The sequence below is a fragment of the Typha latifolia genome, chromosome 2 (assembly GCF_019914945.1).
Source record: "Typha latifolia isolate L0001 chromosome 2, TyphaL0001v2, whole genome shotgun sequence".
In the NCBI taxonomy this organism is placed as follows: domain Eukaryota; kingdom Viridiplantae; phylum Streptophyta; class Magnoliopsida; order Poales; family Typhaceae; genus Typha; species Typha latifolia.
Window position 1 is genome coordinate 6,182,040 of NC_133087.1, and position 17,628 is coordinate 6,199,667.

The window sequence follows — 17,628 nt, forward strand, 5'->3', positions numbered from 1 at the left end:
ACTTTGCAATTCCTACATTAGAAATTTCCTAGGGAAAGAATTCCTTACCCAAACAGGCCCTTGAAGTAGAAAAACACCTTTGAAGCTTTAAGCAGAATGAAAGTGACAGCCTATCACCTCAATTTGCTCTGACTACATACACTCAAATAATGTAACTGTTAATGTCAATCAAGTTTGGCTTGACCATAAACATTATCGGATGCAATCTTAATTGTGGCACGAACTGAAAGGCTAAATTTTTACAGGCAAGAGAAATACTTCTCTGAACAAAAATTGAATGTATTCATTTCAGTAATTAAAGTTCACATCAGACAAGTAAAACAACACAAAGAATAAGAAAGGACCAAAAAAGAAGATAATCATGCCAAGCACTCAATCCAGTAGGTATTTTGCCACAGGCTTTCGTTGCAGAACACTCGGGCATGTGACCATACATTGTTGTAAAAAATAGATTTAAAGATCTATAGATGGCAGAAAAGAACTAGCAAAACTTCCTACTTCTTTGTAAGAGCCTCCATTTTGTGCTCGCTCCCAGAAGTAACAACATAACCGGCTCCAACCTGAAGCAAAATGAGAATGGAAAGATTAAACAGAATTTAAGATCCGAGGGAGGGTTAAGAATGTTAGCAATGACAATGAAGGCACCAATAAGTTCATTTTGTTAGTGGAATCTTCTCAAAACAACAGTTCAAAGGACAGAAGGCTTTCGAGAAATGAAAATACTAAACCAATTGGCACTGTTACAATATCTCCCTGGCCACCTACTGCAGTAATCTTTGGTAGTCAGAAATCAAACAGCATTCAACAGGCCCCACCAAGTAATGGACAGCAGACTAATTAGAACATAGACATCACTTCATAAATGGGGTACAATGGCATGAGATTCCTACCACTGAAGAATCCTGGGAGGACGATATAAAGTAGTCTTGCAACCATTTGTGCACAGATTACTTCCATGCTCAAACCAGTCACTGAAAGGTTGCATGGTGGCAAGACATACGATCAAACTAAAAAAACTCTCTCGGTGTGTCCAAGATAAGAGGTTGCCCATTTTTATTCACATCCTGCAGACTTTGTTGGAAAGATTGATCATAAGCATCATGGAAATTGAATACTAGGAATTGCCGCATGCAATTCATCGAACTTACAAATTAGATCCCACTAGTCATGATCAAACTACTAACTCTCTGTGTTAATATGCCGAGAGCAGCATAGCTCCCCAAGATGATTAAACATCAGTGTGATGATATGAGGTGTACAATAACGGATGTCTGGTTATCAGATAGGTCTTATGTCTTTCTGCAATGCTGTATTTGGATAAAAGTTATGAAAATCGATATCGGTACTGGCCATTGAAAAAAGTGACACAAATAGGCTGTTGCAAAAATAAATGATACAATTAGGCCGTTGTATCAGCCATTTAAGTATTGAGATCAGCCATTTAAGCATCGAGCTATCTTCTTAATTTAATGCAACTCTAAAGAACTGATATAGAATGATACCTAAAAATTCAGTAAAAATTATAAAGGAAGTTAGGAAATATAGATTACTTGCATAAAGAGTGGTATGTAATACTTAAAACCATTGTGGTAGAGGTGGGCAAACAATCACCACTGCTGCAAAGGTGGGTCCATGGCAAATCTCTGGTATAAGGCCACACCGGAGCCCAAAAATAGAAAAGAAAAGGAAAGGAAGAAAAGAACATGTCCACCAGGAGAACACCATGCAAACGTCGGACCCATCAGATCTACCTGGGGAGTCATCTGGATCAACCGTAGAATCTATGGATTTGTTTTGATTGCCATAGTAAGAAGGAAAGTGTAGGAGAGAGAGACTTTCATTGTTTCATTGGTTATTTAAAAAGCTGACATCTCTTCATGATCGTCCGAAAATTTCATTGTTCCAAACTGAAATGGATCCCAGACAAAGCCAACTGAAAAGCTTGTTTCGCCCTTTGTTTTGGCTCGACACTTACCAATACAGTTACATGTTGGCCAATACTTTGATTCATAATCTGGATAACAACAGTACACTTAGAACAAGTGTGAATATAGGTTGGATGTGACCTTTTTTCTGAGATCCACGCATTGGAGGTAGACATAAATTTTTTAAATGTAGACCAAACCTCTTCCCAAGCACAATGAAATTTTAAATTTTAGACCTAGGTGAAAATCATATACAACAAAAGTGGACATTAGAATATCAAAATATGCATCATTGAAGGTGCCGATTGACTAGATAAATCATAAAGTAGAATATCAGACACTTGGCGCTACACAAGTTTGTTGACATCATCCATCAGTAGTAAGCTGTAAAATAAAAAAGAAAATTTAAGTGCACAAGAGAAAAGAAATTTACCTGGCAATCCTTCAATACAGCACGCTCTTGAAGCTGCACATTACTGCATACAACAGATCCCTGAACAAAACATCCATCCTCAATAGTTACATGGTTCATCACAACGGAGTTAACAATCTGCAGGACAAAAGAAACAGAAAAGTGTAAGTGCTTTTGTTATCAATGCAAATGAATATTGCAGACAATTATCTTCCAGTGATACACATTGACTTGTAGTAACTCAATCCCAAGGCTCAAAATGGCAGCATTCCTTGAGTATAGAATACTAAAACAAAGTATAAAGAGAGAGAATTTTAGATTCTATCACCTTCACATTGGAACCAATTCTGCAATGACGACCAATCACTGATCGCTTCACGCTACATTTGTCACCTAATTGTGAACCGTCAGCAAGCATGCATTGTGGACCAACCTGAAAATTAAAATGCAAGATCAAAGATAAAGAAAACAATGAATACTAAAGTGAATAAGTAAACTAGTTTTAATATTTTCGTATAAGTGGGTCTAAATCTGATTTCACTAAACCAATCATCTGAAACAATTGAGCTTTAATGGTCATCCCAGAATGTGAGTTTCACAAAAAATTAAAAGGGGAAAATACATATTGCCCCTTGTAGTTAGGTTAAACTCCAATGTGACACCCTAACTTTGAGTTGCTTCACTTAACCCCTTGTAATTCCATTTTATGTAAAACCATTAGGTCTTGTTTGCTTTGAGTTTAAACTAGTTAAGTAACCAAACATCTTTTTATTTTTTATCATATCTAATCAAGTTTACTCTTCAAAAAATCAAGACTAAGAAATGAGACTAAATAATTAAGTTTGGAGCTTACTTTCAAACCAAACAAGACCTTAGTTTTTTGAGAATTTTCTATTCAAACTGCTAAACATTTGATCATTTGCTCTTTATATTATCTTGATTGGAATATTTGTAGCATCTAAGATGTAAAAATGAAAAAGATTGAGATTAAAGAAATATATATCAAAGAATTTTCACTCAAAAATAATCTAATTAGTTGTCATAAAGAAAAGGGCATTTTCATCTTTATATTAAAATTAACGTCTACCAAGCAATTGGATATACATTAGAATTATAAGAGAGTTATGTGCGAAGTTCCAAAACTTAATATCAGAATCGAGATTAGGATCGAATATCTAAAAAAAGTAATGCATATCAACTGTATCGACCATATCAACCATGGTAGATTGAATTATTTTTTTAATTAAATAGCAGAATTTTTTGAAAAAAATTAGAAAAATGACAAGAAATTAAGAAATCAATAATATATGAAGCATAAAAAGTAAAAAGTATATTAACTTACCCTAAACTTTAATGAATACGAAATTAGCTCTCCCTTCTCTTTCCCTCTCTCTCTCTATTACTGTTAAGGCAAATTTTGTTTCTAATCTTTTTCCTTTCTTTCTCCCTTCTCTTTTTCTCTCTCTCCCTCTCTCTCGTATTGCTACAAGGCAAATTTTTTCTGATTTTTTTTCATTTCTTCTCTTCCCCTTCTCTTTCCCTCTCTTCCTCTCTCACTCTCCACTTTCTTTCTCATCTCTCTATCTCACTCTTTGTTAAAAGAGAAAGAAAGATAGAAAGGGAGGAAGAGATCAAATGAAATAAAGAGAGGAAGAAAAAGAGGAGAGGCTAGAGAGAGCGTAGAGAGAGAAATGAGAGAAGAGAGAGAAGAGAGAGAAGAGAGAGAGAGAGCCCGTATAGGGCGGGATCAACCGATCTAGCTGATACCTAGTCAAAACCAATCTAGCGACTGGTTTAGCTTGACTGGTTCCAGACATGGATCAGCGGGATCAGCCAATTAGGCATACCTAGCCGAATTTAGTAAGTGGTTTAGCTAGACTGGTTACGTGATAAACAAAAGTCTTGGGAGGCATGCTAAATTAAGGCCTAACCACATGTGTAAATTGTATGTTTCACTACTTAAGGATACATCTAGACTGTTTCTTCTTCACAAAGACAACAGAAGTTCTGTAACACACAGCAAAATATAAAAGCAATACTATGTTTCTTGAAGTCCATAGATCAATGTGGACAATTCTACAACAAGGTAAGAGATTAGCTTACTGTTGTTTTAGATCCAAGCACAGCAGACGAATGAATGATATTGTTTTGTGCAGAGAAAGAATAACCAGATAGGTGACTAGCCTCTCCTACCACCTGTCATATTTTAATCCCAAACAAAAATTTAAGAAATATGCACTTTGGACAAGAATCTATCATACTCAATACAGAAGATCCTTACGTCTCGGTTAATGTCATAAAATGCTTGAATAGAGTTCAGGCGAGCACAATACTTGTTTTTGCTGGAAAAGTAAGCACAACATTTATGTGTTCGTGGAGATTCTAACTTAGTACCATGACCTGAAACATTGAGATCTTGAAAAGCAGTTGGTGCAACTTCACGATGTTGAGACAACCATCGTAAATTTCTATGAGAAGGATCTAATCCATTCCCAGCTTCATCAACTACAGGTGCTTCATTGGCTGATACTTCTGACCGCTGATGTCACGAAAGTTATAATGACTATGAAGAAGATTAGTTTACATAAAGAAACACATATAGCCAAAGATGACCATACCAACTGGGTTCTAACAAGATAGGGTAGCACATCCTGTCTAATACTATGGAAATTATCCTTCTGATCCAAGATATCCTGCAGAACAGTCCTGATGAACAACAGAGATTAGAGGTCATGCAAGAAGAAGAAAAAAACCAAGAAATTTATGGAAACTGGAAAAACAATATTCATGAGCTGAGCAATGCCAAACCTCTTAAATGCATACATATGAGCATCCATGAGATCAGCTCGGATTTCCATCTATAGGCAAACGATAAAATATCAAGGCTTTGTTAGTAACCCGACAAAATAATGTACACATGGGGTTGCAAGGATAGAACTTAATAGCAGCAACATAACTATATCCAACAATACATTAAAGTTGATAATGTCCATTTCAAGTAGACATAAGTAAATTAAATTGAAAAAAACAAAGCCACTAAAACCATATAGGTGTAACAAAGCTGTACTGGATATTCCACATATATCCCTTGAAGAAGAAAGCCTGAACATCACAGGTTTTAAAGTGTACGATCTCTCTAAGACTTTTCAACAATGTCATGTTGTTTACTGACCATATTCATCATGTGTACTAATTCAAGACTTCAGGTTACTGAATGCAAGCAGATCATGAAATATTCACTCTAATTCTACTATGTTACAGATGTACTGCAGGTTTACAAGCAGTTGATTATGTTCCATCAAACGATGAACAGATGCCACATTGATGCGAACCAGGTCAGATCGGATCACATCAAGGGGAGATTAGATTCAATAGATTGAGTCTAGTTATCTTATTTGCTTATTTGGTTTAGTTAGAAGGTTAGGATTTTATTTAATTAGTTAAATCCAGCTCTGCATAGTTTCGGAAAAATATTCGAAGAATATTCTACAGACGTCCGAATAATATCAAATCAGTGGGATAAGATCACCAACCTCCAGATTTACAACTTTGGTATTCAAGACTTCTCTTGATTCGAAATCTATCTATGACGAAACGAAGGATTAATCCAAAAAAGATAAAGAAGGCTGATTTAGTTAGTTAGCTAGCTTTATCTTATTGTTTGAATTTTAAATAAATCGGATAATCCGCATGTGGATCCGATCCACTATGGATTTTTACTCCTATAAATAGAAGTGGACATGTATTGATTTTATGAAAGTGAATAGAGAGAAATCTAAGTTTAGCCAATTATTATTCTTGTCCTTATCTTTTTTTCATTAGCCGTTAGATTGTCTTTATTTTTATAGGAGTAGATCATAATCATAGATCCCCTTCAAGTATCCAAACCCTAGCCACCTCCTACCTCCAGCAGCCACCTTATAATACGGATTCACCACCACCCTTGGCCGTCCGCCACCCTCCGACGACTGCCACAACGTCAGAAATTACTGTTCTGCCCTCTCTGACCTATCTCCACTATTTTATTTTTATCTTTTCATCCCGACCTCCATTTAGGTGAAATCAGAGCTATTAGAATCCTAACTCACGAGGCTACCTCCACCTAAATTTTCATAATCATCCAACGGACGGATCGTTCCAAATTTGGTCTGTAACACACATATGCAATTGAAAGATATAAAGATCATGCCTTCTCCACATATTCTACTAAGCTTCAAAATTTTTTTTAATTCTAGAATCTTGTTGGAAGAGAAATTGTATTATAAAAGCCCCAAATTTGTATTATAGCCCTTCTAGGATGAGAAAAGCTAATTTTTTAAGATCGCCCAAGGGTCCAACTAGGGAATTAAGGGAGTTAAATTATGTAAGTTCTATGGATAGATATAAAAAACAGATCATGGTTGGGCACATTTCTGCATATATCTATCTTCTCCTTCCCTCTAACATCCATTCCCTGATTTCTTTTTGCATTGATCAATTAATAACATCAATAAATTATCAATTTTCCAAAGCTCAAAAAGTTTGATCTAAGATCAATCTTGTCCTAACAAACCAAGACGAAATTATTATACATGTCCTTGTCAAGCCCCGGCTATTCTATGTGAAGCTTAGCCACTAACTTGTCTTTTGGCAAAGTAGTAAGTATGCAAGCGCTTACTTTTGGCCTCCTAGAACATTGAAAATGACCCTTTACATGTCAAAGCAACATGGGAGCAGATTTTTGGTGCAATATTATTAATGTCAACACTTATTTCCTTAATAAGTTTATAATGTTTTACTCTTCTATAGTATTTTACACTCCTATTTTCAAAAAAATGGACAGTATGCACTCTCACATATGCAGTATGCAGATTTGGTTTGACAAGCAACACACAGAATCTCATGCCTATAGCTTTAACAAATTGATCCTGTGCTATAATAAGCACATCTCAGTATCTTAATTATGCCAAGCAAACAACTTGACACTGATCAATTAGTATCACATGCAGTATGTGCTACAGGTGCTGCCAACACCTGTTAGCATATTAAGAAACCACTGCAAACAGGGGAAGAGATAGGTATTCTCTAAGAGTAACTAGTGGAAAAGAAATAGGAAGACCTATGCAGGAAATCATGATCTTGTCCTCTCAAGTTACCACTTTAAACAAACACCCCTGTTGTTCCTCTTCTTGACTTCTGTCCCTCTTGAGCTGACTACAGCCTCCCTTCATTCACCCTTCTTGTCAATTGTCATTGGCACAACAAGCTGCCAACATTTAACAGCACATGCCATGGTACATATCTTACCAGCCATTGACAGATAAGGGCTATGGCATTGGCAAGCCTATCGCCTTTGGTATTAATTTGTTGGCATCTCCTGCACTACAATTGGCTTTTAGAAAATAGAAGATTAAGAAAGCTAGAAGGGCAGGCTAGATGAACTTCCAAGATCCACATTAGTTCTGTGAATAAAATTTGGAATTAGTTAGGGACTAGATGTGCCCGAACTTATCAAATACATAACTCAAATTATGCACTAACAATGTCAAAGTAGATGCTATCACATATAATCGACAGATAAGCTCTCTCACCCCATCTTAAGCATAAAAGATGCAAGTAGTCTCATTCTACACAACACTTACAAAAGAGTTGCTTTTTTTCTATAAAAGAAGATGCTACTCTTCCTATGTAGGCTATCTATGGAATTATGGATGTGGCTTTCTTAAGGTTTTCAACTGATACAAAGTAACACAAGTAAGAAATTTGATATTCCCAGGTCATCTAAGGGAAGAACAGAAATCTGAAGAACCCATACAATAAAATTCAGTACAAACTTGTTTCATCAAATTAATCTCTAGGAAAAAAAATAAAAAGAAAGAAAGAAAAGTGCAACCAGACCTGACCTACAGCCCGAAGTATGCTCTTTTGAACTCGAATGTCCTTTTCAACCTCAGCCCCTGTTAAGATTTATCTGATATTCAGATGAATCACCAAAAAAGTTCCAAATACATGTTTAATATGATAGACGAGCACACCTGATGCAATATGTAATAAGAATTGTCTTGTAGGATCCAGCCCAACAATATTGCAGCAGCTTGGTTTTTTAGCTTTGTCTTTTCCACCAGCCGAGCCAGTATCCAAAGGTCCACTTACTGGTAAAGGACATAGCAATGCAGTTACCACCGCACCATATCTTCTGTGAGTGGAAGCAAGGGCTCCAGGAGAAACATCGGAAACAATGTCACCACTAACAATCTACAATACAATTTGACAATTGCTGATTTAGCTTTCCAAATATGGATTTCCATAGCATCATCCAGATAGGTTCACTAATACCAGAACATCACTCGCAGTGAGATGGTGGGTCACAGCTCGCAATGCACCTGCAGTTCCAATATCCTCAGGGACTGCAGCTACCTAGAAACAAGATCATGTGCTCCTCTCTCAGTTAATTAAGAAATCAGACAGCATATAAATAGAAGTAGAAGTATCTAAATGTAACAGTAACAGAAGCATGTACAACATGCCAAGCTGCTCAGCAGCCTAGGTTCAGCAGCCTAGGAATTACTTTAGAAATTAGGGCATCTTATACCCCTTTTCTGTCTGACAATAATTATAGAAGATTGTAGTGCCTTTTGTCAATATATATATATAAAGAAGATTGTAATCTCTTTGACAATTTTTTGGCCTTAGGGAATTAAATAAGTATTCAAATTAGTCATTAACTTCCAGAAATTTATTTATACTTATCACGATCATCAATTAGGCTCGTTCCTACTGATCCTATTGATTCAGTCATAATATTCATTTCCTTCCAAAACTTCTATAAGCAATATCTTGATCGAATCAAGCTTAATCAGTATAGAACAGATTACTTAAATCAGTTAAGGACTAGAACAATGAAACCAATACTGGAGCCACAAGATTCTATTAATGCTCCACTTAGTTGATCATTTGAAAGAGTATCCCACTGTTATAAGCAAGGATGTAATACAAGTCTAACATTCCCCTAGTAACTATCAAAAATGCAGTTACTATAAATAAGCTATGAATTGGTCAAAGTTCCTACACGAGCTTCTCAATACTATGAGTTTTACATTATATTTGGAAAAGGGGATAGCCCGATAACGCATCATTACTACAAAATGGGGCATTAACCAAGGCCACAGATTTCTCAAATTACTCTTTCCTCAGATCTTTAGCAATCTTGCATGTGTGATAGCACTGCACTATGACAACGTGCAAATACAAAGATGAAGCATTATCAAGAAGCATAAGAGATCGCTTTCATAGCATTTGGCTTCTCGAGTTTTTTTTCTAATGAATATGATGTGGAATCAAGAGGAGGCCTCAAAGTTGACAAGGATAAATAATCTACACCAACATAAAGAAAATCATAGAATCTTGAATTAACCGGATTTTGTCCATAAATCAGTCTTCAGTTCACATCTAGCACATTTTTACACAAGAAAGGAACATAATGTCAATCTATAAAGTTAATCATCTAGATTGGAATCTGTTACAATATAACGGCATATAAGTGAATACAAAAATTTAATCAGACATGCTAGAATTAGAAAGACTACACACGAATTAGGATGAAAACATTGAACAAATAATATAGGCTTGGCTTCTATTTATGACAAATCTTTTTCACGCACACATGTATACCAAGACCAACCATTTCACTATGGAAGATTATGACAATCGTATAAGAAGTTACTTGTACTTCTCCTTTTATCTTTATGAAATACAATAGTGTGCTTCCTGATTACTTCCATAATTTAAATCAAAAGATTTTATAATAAAAAAGGTAATCCCGTGCATGAAAGCACACGCATTCTTCAAACCATCAACTGATCTCATTCTTAGATAAAAAAGAAAACAACCAAATTTTCCAGACAATAAAAAAGTTATAATTCTACATATCCGGGAATAAAAAAAAAGAATTACGATAACTCCATTTAGGCATTCAATAGAACAACAAGATCTGGAAGGAAATTGCATGTTTCGTGTCGCACACCTCGACGTGAAGACGATCAACAAACGCACTCGATATCCAGCCGCCCACTCTCACAGCAGCGTCTTGACCCTCAACTACCTATATAAACGACAAACAAGCTTCTAATATCCTATCTCTCTGATCTTTCACAAAGACTAAAAAAGTGAATTTAAAAAAGATGAATTGAAACAAGAAATTCACACCACAAGGAGGTCTTTAAGATTGCTGGCTTCGAGGAGCTCGAGGACGTAGGACAGAACAGGACGATTCGCTACCGGAAGGAGAGCCTTAGGGACATCCTGCCATCGATCAGAGGTTCAAAGCAAAATTAAAGAAAAAGATAAGGTGAGGGGTATAAAGAATTGAGTGAGATAGGAGATAAAGCTAAGACCTTGGAGACGAGAGGAGAGAGCTTCTCAGAAGTGCCGCCAGCGAGGACGACGACCTGAAAATCCATGAGAGAAGAGCAAATCGGGTCGTTGTTACCCCGGTGCCGGTGATGGAATAGACGGGCGTAGAAGGTCGGAAGTAGGAATCGAAATTGGGGAGGTTTATTTCAGTGGCGTAGCCTACTGGTAGGGGTGTAAACGAGCCGCGCTAGAGCGAGCTAAGCAGAGCTCGGCTCAGCTCGAAATTATAAATCAGCAAGCTCGCGGTCGGATCGATTTATTATCGAGCTCAGCTCGTTAAGCTCGTCTATCAACCCAGCAATGGTGAAGGCATTGACGAAAAGCGACGCCGCCGACGAAAGGAGAAAACATCAATTTCGACGACAACGGACCATGGCTTTAGGCAGTATTGATGACGAACGACGACGATGTCTTTCTTTAGCCTTCCTCTGCGATGGAGTAAACGACGACCAATGACATGATCGGTGTATCGGAGGCAGGAGAGAGAGAGAGAGAGGATGGAATGGGTAGAGTTTGTCGGCCGGAAATGTAAGGTAGAAAGGGGAAACTTCTGAGTTAGGGTGGGGAATATTCAAGATGGAATGCTCTTCAAGATTGAGGTGGGTTCTGTACAAAGTTCAACTATGTCACAAGATATACATAATGAGGTGTCGAGATTCTATTTGTTGAAATGCATTAGCTCGCTCTAGCTTGGCTCGGCTCAGAGCTTGAGCAGATCTCGAACCGACCTTTAGCGGCTACCGAGCTATATTAATATTATTAGCCAATTGGGGTGGTTTGGGGAATATGGCTTTTTCTAAAAAATTTAATTCGCTTTTAATTTTGTGTTTGGTCATAAAAAGAGGGATAAGTAGTAGAATCAAATTGTCAGATAAAATGGTGCTTAATTATAATAATTAGAATAAGGGATAAAAATGATCAAATTGATAGTATTGTCCTTTTCAAATCATAGATGATTTTATCTTATTCTTACATAAAAAGAAAACTACTAAATTTTTAGATAATCAAGAAATTATAACTTTTACATATCTTGGAGTCAAAGAAAAAATTTTATGGCAACTTCATTTAGGCATTTAATTGAATAAAAACAATATAAGAAAAGGAAATTGCATGTTTCATGTCACACATTCGAGATGAAGAGGATAGATGAATGCACTTGATGCCCACTGGACTCAACTACCTAAATAAACCATATACAAATTTCTAATATCCTATCTTCACAGATACCCAAATAAATAAAAAGGACAAGACCAAGAAGTAAGTGTATGTGTACATGTTTATAGAACATCTTGAATAAGAGTGTTAATTATATCAACCCGGTGATACCCTATTAATTCACCACACTATTTTACAAACTCAATTACATCAATATGATTTTTATATTATATAACAACAACAACATCCTCAAATATATCTTATTGAAAGATTAAGCTCGGTCAGGGTGGAAGGTAATGCAACTGACCTTATATCATATTCAAAGATTGAGCTCGGTCGACAACGGCGGCGGTCCCCTCCCTAGCACTGCGCCTATCTTCCACTCGGTCGAAGGAATCCAAGATTGAAAAGATAATCTACGATGTCCTTCCATGCGGTGGTGAAATGACATTCATGGAGACATCTTCAAGATCATGCATGGATCATTATATTGAAGAACTTTTCCTATAGACTAACTGTTTGGTTAGATGTTCAAAATATAATGTAAGTTTGTAAGCAGTAATCATTTGATTGGTAAACTGAAGATTATATGTTATGTATGTATGTAATTAGTTAATCGCCCCTTTGTATGTTGTCAGTATTTTTCTTCTGGACATCAAAAGACATAAGAAATTATTTGGACATTGGATTGCAATTGATAATATCAAACTCTATCAAACTCTATCAAACTAGAACATTTGTGCTGCATTCTTGTTTTATTGTTGATAGAATCTTATTGCTCTTGCTGGTAGATTCCATATCTTAAACCTAAATAGTGTATTTAGTATTTTGCTGAATTTATCGTAGATTCATTCATAACCAAAGAGCTGGCTCTTCATTTGGATGCCTATTTATAATAAGTCGGGTGTACCAACTTGAACTTTGAATTAGTGCATATTAGAATTTTTAGACTTCCATTGCTAGAGCAATGTTGATCTGTTGGTAAAGGACAAGGGAGGAGGATGACGTGATTGACATGGGTAAGAGCACAGCATCAAGTCAGCTCTATGGTTTGGTCGCGATTTTTCTCTTCTTTTTTCCCCTAATCGTCGGTGCATCAAGCCAGCTCTACGATTTGGTCATGATTTTTCTCTTCTTTTTTCCTTTAATCATCGGCAAACTCCTCCCCTCCTCACTCCTAGTAGCTAGCTAGTAGAGGAGGAGAGGCTTTCTACCTCACCTTCCTCTTTTTGTTTCCTTTTTCTTGTATTCTCGTTCTAAAGTCTCCTCTTGACCTCCTTTACCTTCTTCTTCTCCCTCATTGCCTACTCACCCTCCTCCTCCAACTCCGCTCCATCCTCTCTTTTTGTCATGCTCTTCAGTGCTATTGTCGTCCTTCTATCACTATTTTTATCACCTTTTGCCCTTGTGTATGACTCCTCCCCACCCGTCTCGACCTTAGTTGTCACGACCCGAAATAGGAATCATGATCGGCTATGCATCTCAATATGCTTGAGATACACGAAACCTTATTAGTACTTTCTACGTGTACGATGGCAAAATATATAAATAAAATGAAGATCTGCTTTGTTAAATTTAAACTAATTGCAATAAACATAAAACAATGTTAATATTTTATAGTCTCTAAACGAAATAAATAAAACTTTTAATCTAAAGCATAAAATCCAAAAGAGCGGAAAAGTAAATAGGTGAATCTTAAGTGGAGGTGGACTCCGGGTACATCTCGCTCAGTCGCCCCATTGGTTATTACCTGAGATAGATAAATAAATACAAAAAAAGAATCCATGAGCCAACAACTATAGCTCAGTGAGTAAAATCCACTTGAAAACCAAATAAATTTTTAATCATAATAATGCTGAATAAAATTTAACTAATGGCAACAATATCCATAACAATATGCAATAGGCATGCTCTTTAAATAATAACAATGATAACAATAGAGAGAGTCACAACTTGTAACCTTATATGGTTTCAATATATTAACATCTTTTCAATATTTATATTGTCATATGTCTCAATGGGTCTAAACCCTGTGAATCCACATCAACTAGAAGTCACCTCGAGATGACGCTTGGGATTTTTCTTCATAGCTGATTCAGTTAGGGTCATCAGATGGTATCACTATGTGATCAACACACTCTATCTTTTCCATTAACCGTTAAGAGAAGTTAGAGTCACCTAGGAAATTTCTCATTCATCCTAGGACTGTTCCCTAACTCCGCTAGAGTTACCTAAAAAAAGTCACCGTAGTGATCTGATTTAGGACTTTCCCCTGGACTTCTAGATAAACTTGAGTCACCACAAAAAATCGTAAGCAATTTATACCAGGACTGTTATCTAAGTCGTACCAATATTAGTCTCATTTTTCTTTTCACAATTTTTAATATTTGCACGAAGTATGATGATGCACTGAGTATAATGATTAAATGCACATAGAAAATATAACAATTAAATTTTCGCATGTATAGATGAAATAAATAGATTTGCACACAGAAATTGTAACAATTAAATTTTTGTATGTAAGGGTGAAATAAATAATTTGCACATAGAAATTTTACATAGTCTAACAAAGGTACGAAATATAATAAAATAAATATGTGAGTGAACCCACTCACTTGAGTCTATGCAAGACAACTAAATCTCAAATCTCTAGCTCACGTGCTAAAAATCACCACCAAGGAGTCATGTGATGGTCTCCGATGGCTCCAACGGCGCTCCGGCGGGCCAATTCCACGACGTGACTCTGACGGTGAGGAAGAATAAAGCGAAAGAGGGGAGGAAGAAGAGAGAGAAGAGGGCTGAAATGGTTAAGCAGAGAGAGAGAAGGGATTAGGGTTTTAATTTATAGACTAAAAGAAGATCAAATCTAATCCAATTCGGATTAGATGAGATCTCTGCGCCTCGTCGCATGCTGGAGAGGGAGAGGGGAGGGGTTGCACGTGCAGAGCACGTGCACCCTCCTCTCTCAACCCCCCAATTAATTTTTTTTCTAGTTCTGACATTAGTTGCCTTCAATGGCCCCCTACCCTAATTGGCTCTCGAGTTCAACTCCTCCCTTCTTGGCTCAACCTTAGACATCTCTTCCTCTATTGGCAACAGCTTCGCTCCTTCCCATTGTGGTCATGGGTGTGTTTCACCTCTTTTGTTCTTCGGCTACGTCCATTTATTTTCTTATTATCTTTGGTAGCATTTTGTTGTTAATTGGGAGTTCTTGCTCGATTTCTCAAGAATTCTACAAGTTAATTTTAAGTCTTTTGCGCTTATGTATTTGCTAGGGTTGTGTTTCTTATTGATATCATGTTTTCTTTTGCTATAATATTTATTATCATAAATAAGTGTAAAACTTGTGTCAAAAAGTTATTCTATATTTTCTCTCTCAATTTTTATTTTAAGTCGTCTTTAAATATGTGCCTATAAACTCTCTCCAGGAAAAAAAAAACTCTTGGCAAAGCATTTATCCAAATTTCAACAATATTTTTTGGAAAAGCTACAGATAAGAGGACTTAGAGCAAAGCATTTATCCAAATTTCAACAATAATTTTTGGAAAAGCTACCGATAAAAGGACTTAGATTTCTTAATGCATCCAAGACGAAAATTATTTTATCACATTTATCTTGCTTTGAAGCATAATTACAATTGGTAGCTGTGTATGGAATCACAGTGACATGTGACCACTAAAATAAGATTATATAACAAATTTCTAATTAATTTGCAGTGGCTTCATTTCCTAGGCTTCACTTGTTGGCCCATGCAAGCATCAATTTCATGCTAACTTTCTATCTGAGAATTTTTGCATTTATAACCTTCCAAGTGCTTATTTTAACCTTTTATACCCTATCGATACTCTTGAACATATACTCCTCAAATAATTGTTTTTTTAATCTTTTTGCATATATATGTAATCTATATGAATGCCCCCTATATGTATATATAATATTACTTTATGGTATTTTGTTATTTTTACTGGTACATTGTTTGCTAATTATGTTGCTAACTAATATATTTGGGTATTTTTGCATATATAACTCTAAAATCCCTTGCTCTCTTCATGGATGCTAATATAATGTTACGAACCGACTTGATGTGATGCGTAATGGTTCTGGACTAGTTTGAGGACGTGACTTTCGAAGGTAACTGTGGATGATCTAGCCATTGGAGCTTGGTGAATTTTAGATATGTTGTTGCTGTTAAAGAGAGCTTTCCAACGAATCCAAGATTGCATAGTTTGGATGGCTAGATCTTAAGATATCGGCTAAACAGTGGCTGAATGTCGGATAAACCCTAGCTTGTTAACCTTCAATGGCTAGATAGGTGCTAGGTTAATTCCTTCGGAGTGAAGGGAGAGAAGTTACTATAGAAGAGGAGGATTAGGAGTTAGAGAAAGCTGACCAAGAACTTGGGCGGTGGAAGGAAGGAGGTGAGAGAGGACATTAATGGCTAGAGCAAGAAGAAAAGAAATATAGGCACAATGCCGTTGCAATTATCAAATAAACTCCAATTAGGGTTTCCTTCATATATTTATAGATGCTCACCCTTAGAACCCAAACAACTAAATTAAAACCCTAACAAACCAACAATTTTTGCCGTGGTGCGTTCGAATGCGCAAATATAGTTCTTTGTCGTTGCGAACGTGTGTAGACATTCGAACAGCCGCATTCGAACAGGCTCGAGGTCGTTCGAACGCACAATTTACGTTCTCTATTTTTATAAACACGTGCAAGCGTTCGAATGCGGTCTATTGCATTCGAACGCCCCCAGCAAAAAAAACTTTATTTCTTCAAGCAAAAATTCAACTAGATAAATAGGCTCATCCCAATGAACCAAATATTGCGAGTGGAGCCATTATGACTGAGTCATATCATATTATCTCTCTTATTCAATGGTACTTTTGTCATTTTCTCTATTACATTATTAGATTTTTAATTCCTAATTGCCAAAAAGTAACTTAGAGGATATTAATGTGAAAATCATGAAAATAAATCTGGCATTGGACATGATCATTTTAAGAGACTATTTATGTCTTTATACCTAAAGATAAATTTAAAAAGAGTATAGATAGATTGGCGAGGCCTAATAGTTAGGGGTGTAAACGAGTCGAGCTTGAGCGAGCTAGACCCAGCTCGGCTTGGCTCGATAGCATATTTACTCTGGCTCAAGCTCAACTCGAGCTCGATTCGAGTTGGAGAAATTCAGCTCGGTTCAACTCGAGCCCAGCTCGACGAGCCTCGAGCTTGGCTTGCCAGCTCGTGGGCTGAATGGGCTGGGTATATTTATCATGGGCTTTACAGTTAAATATGAGAATAAAAAAACTGACTTTAAAAATTTTAATTGAAGCTTGAAACAAACTTATAGTGATAAGTACAAAAATAAATTAAAACCACTGATCACTTACCTAGTTACCTACAAGTAACAAGTAAAACATATTCCTACAAAGATTAAAAAACCAATAAATAAAAACCAACAAAAAGTAATAATATCCCCCACAAGGGTTACAACTTACAAGCAAATGAACATTTGAAATTATCCCCACAAGGCTTATAAGTACAAGCAATTGATCACTTAAATATTATCCCCTCAAAGATTACAAGCAAATGATAATTCAAAAAATTTCCACAAGGACTACAAAACAAGCAAGGCTCCATTGCACATTTATACTCCATATTGCCACTAATAAACCTTGATTATTAGTGCCATCTTCCTCTACAAGTAATTAAAAAAAATTAGTCAAAGAAAATAATTAATAC

The 17,628-nt window shown here is 36.2% G+C and overlaps 1 protein-coding gene across 1 annotated transcript; it reads right to left on the minus strand.

Moving 5' to 3' along the window:
* Positions 1-258: 258 nt before the first annotated feature.
* LOC140782524 (uncharacterized) lies at positions 259-11,318 on the minus strand. The gene is made up of 13 exons (XM_073129137.1): positions 10,710-11,318; positions 10,522-10,617; positions 10,340-10,417; positions 8,653-8,733; positions 8,352-8,571; positions 8,215-8,273; positions 5,146-5,195; positions 4,956-5,043; positions 4,619-4,876; positions 4,441-4,533; positions 2,666-2,770; positions 2,359-2,475; positions 259-560 (listed from the first exon to the last, which is right to left on the minus strand). The coding sequence occupies exons 1-13, from the start codon at positions 10,773-10,775 to the stop codon at positions 495-497; spliced, it is 1,377 nt and encodes a 458-aa protein (XP_072985238.1). The 5' UTR covers positions 10,776-11,318; the 3' UTR covers positions 259-494.
* Between the last annotated feature and the right edge of the window lie 6,310 nt (positions 11,319-17,628).

What these genes read in the sequence shown, in the direction of transcription:
- LOC140782524 (XM_073129137.1), bottom strand. Translation starts at nt 10,775, where the DNA reads ATGGATTTTCAGGTCGTCGTCCTCGCTGGCGGCACTTCTGAGAAGCTC. An exon ending in TACTTCGGGCTGTAGGTCAG is followed by an intron (nt 5,196 to 8,214) that starts GTCTGGTTGCAC and finishes GTTTGCCTATAG; the next exon opens with ATGGAAATCCGAGCTGATCT. An exon ending in TGCTTGGATCTAAAACAACA is followed by an intron (nt 2,771 to 4,440) that starts GTAAGCTAATCT and finishes TTTAATTTTCAG; the next exon opens with GTTGGTCCACAATGCATGCT.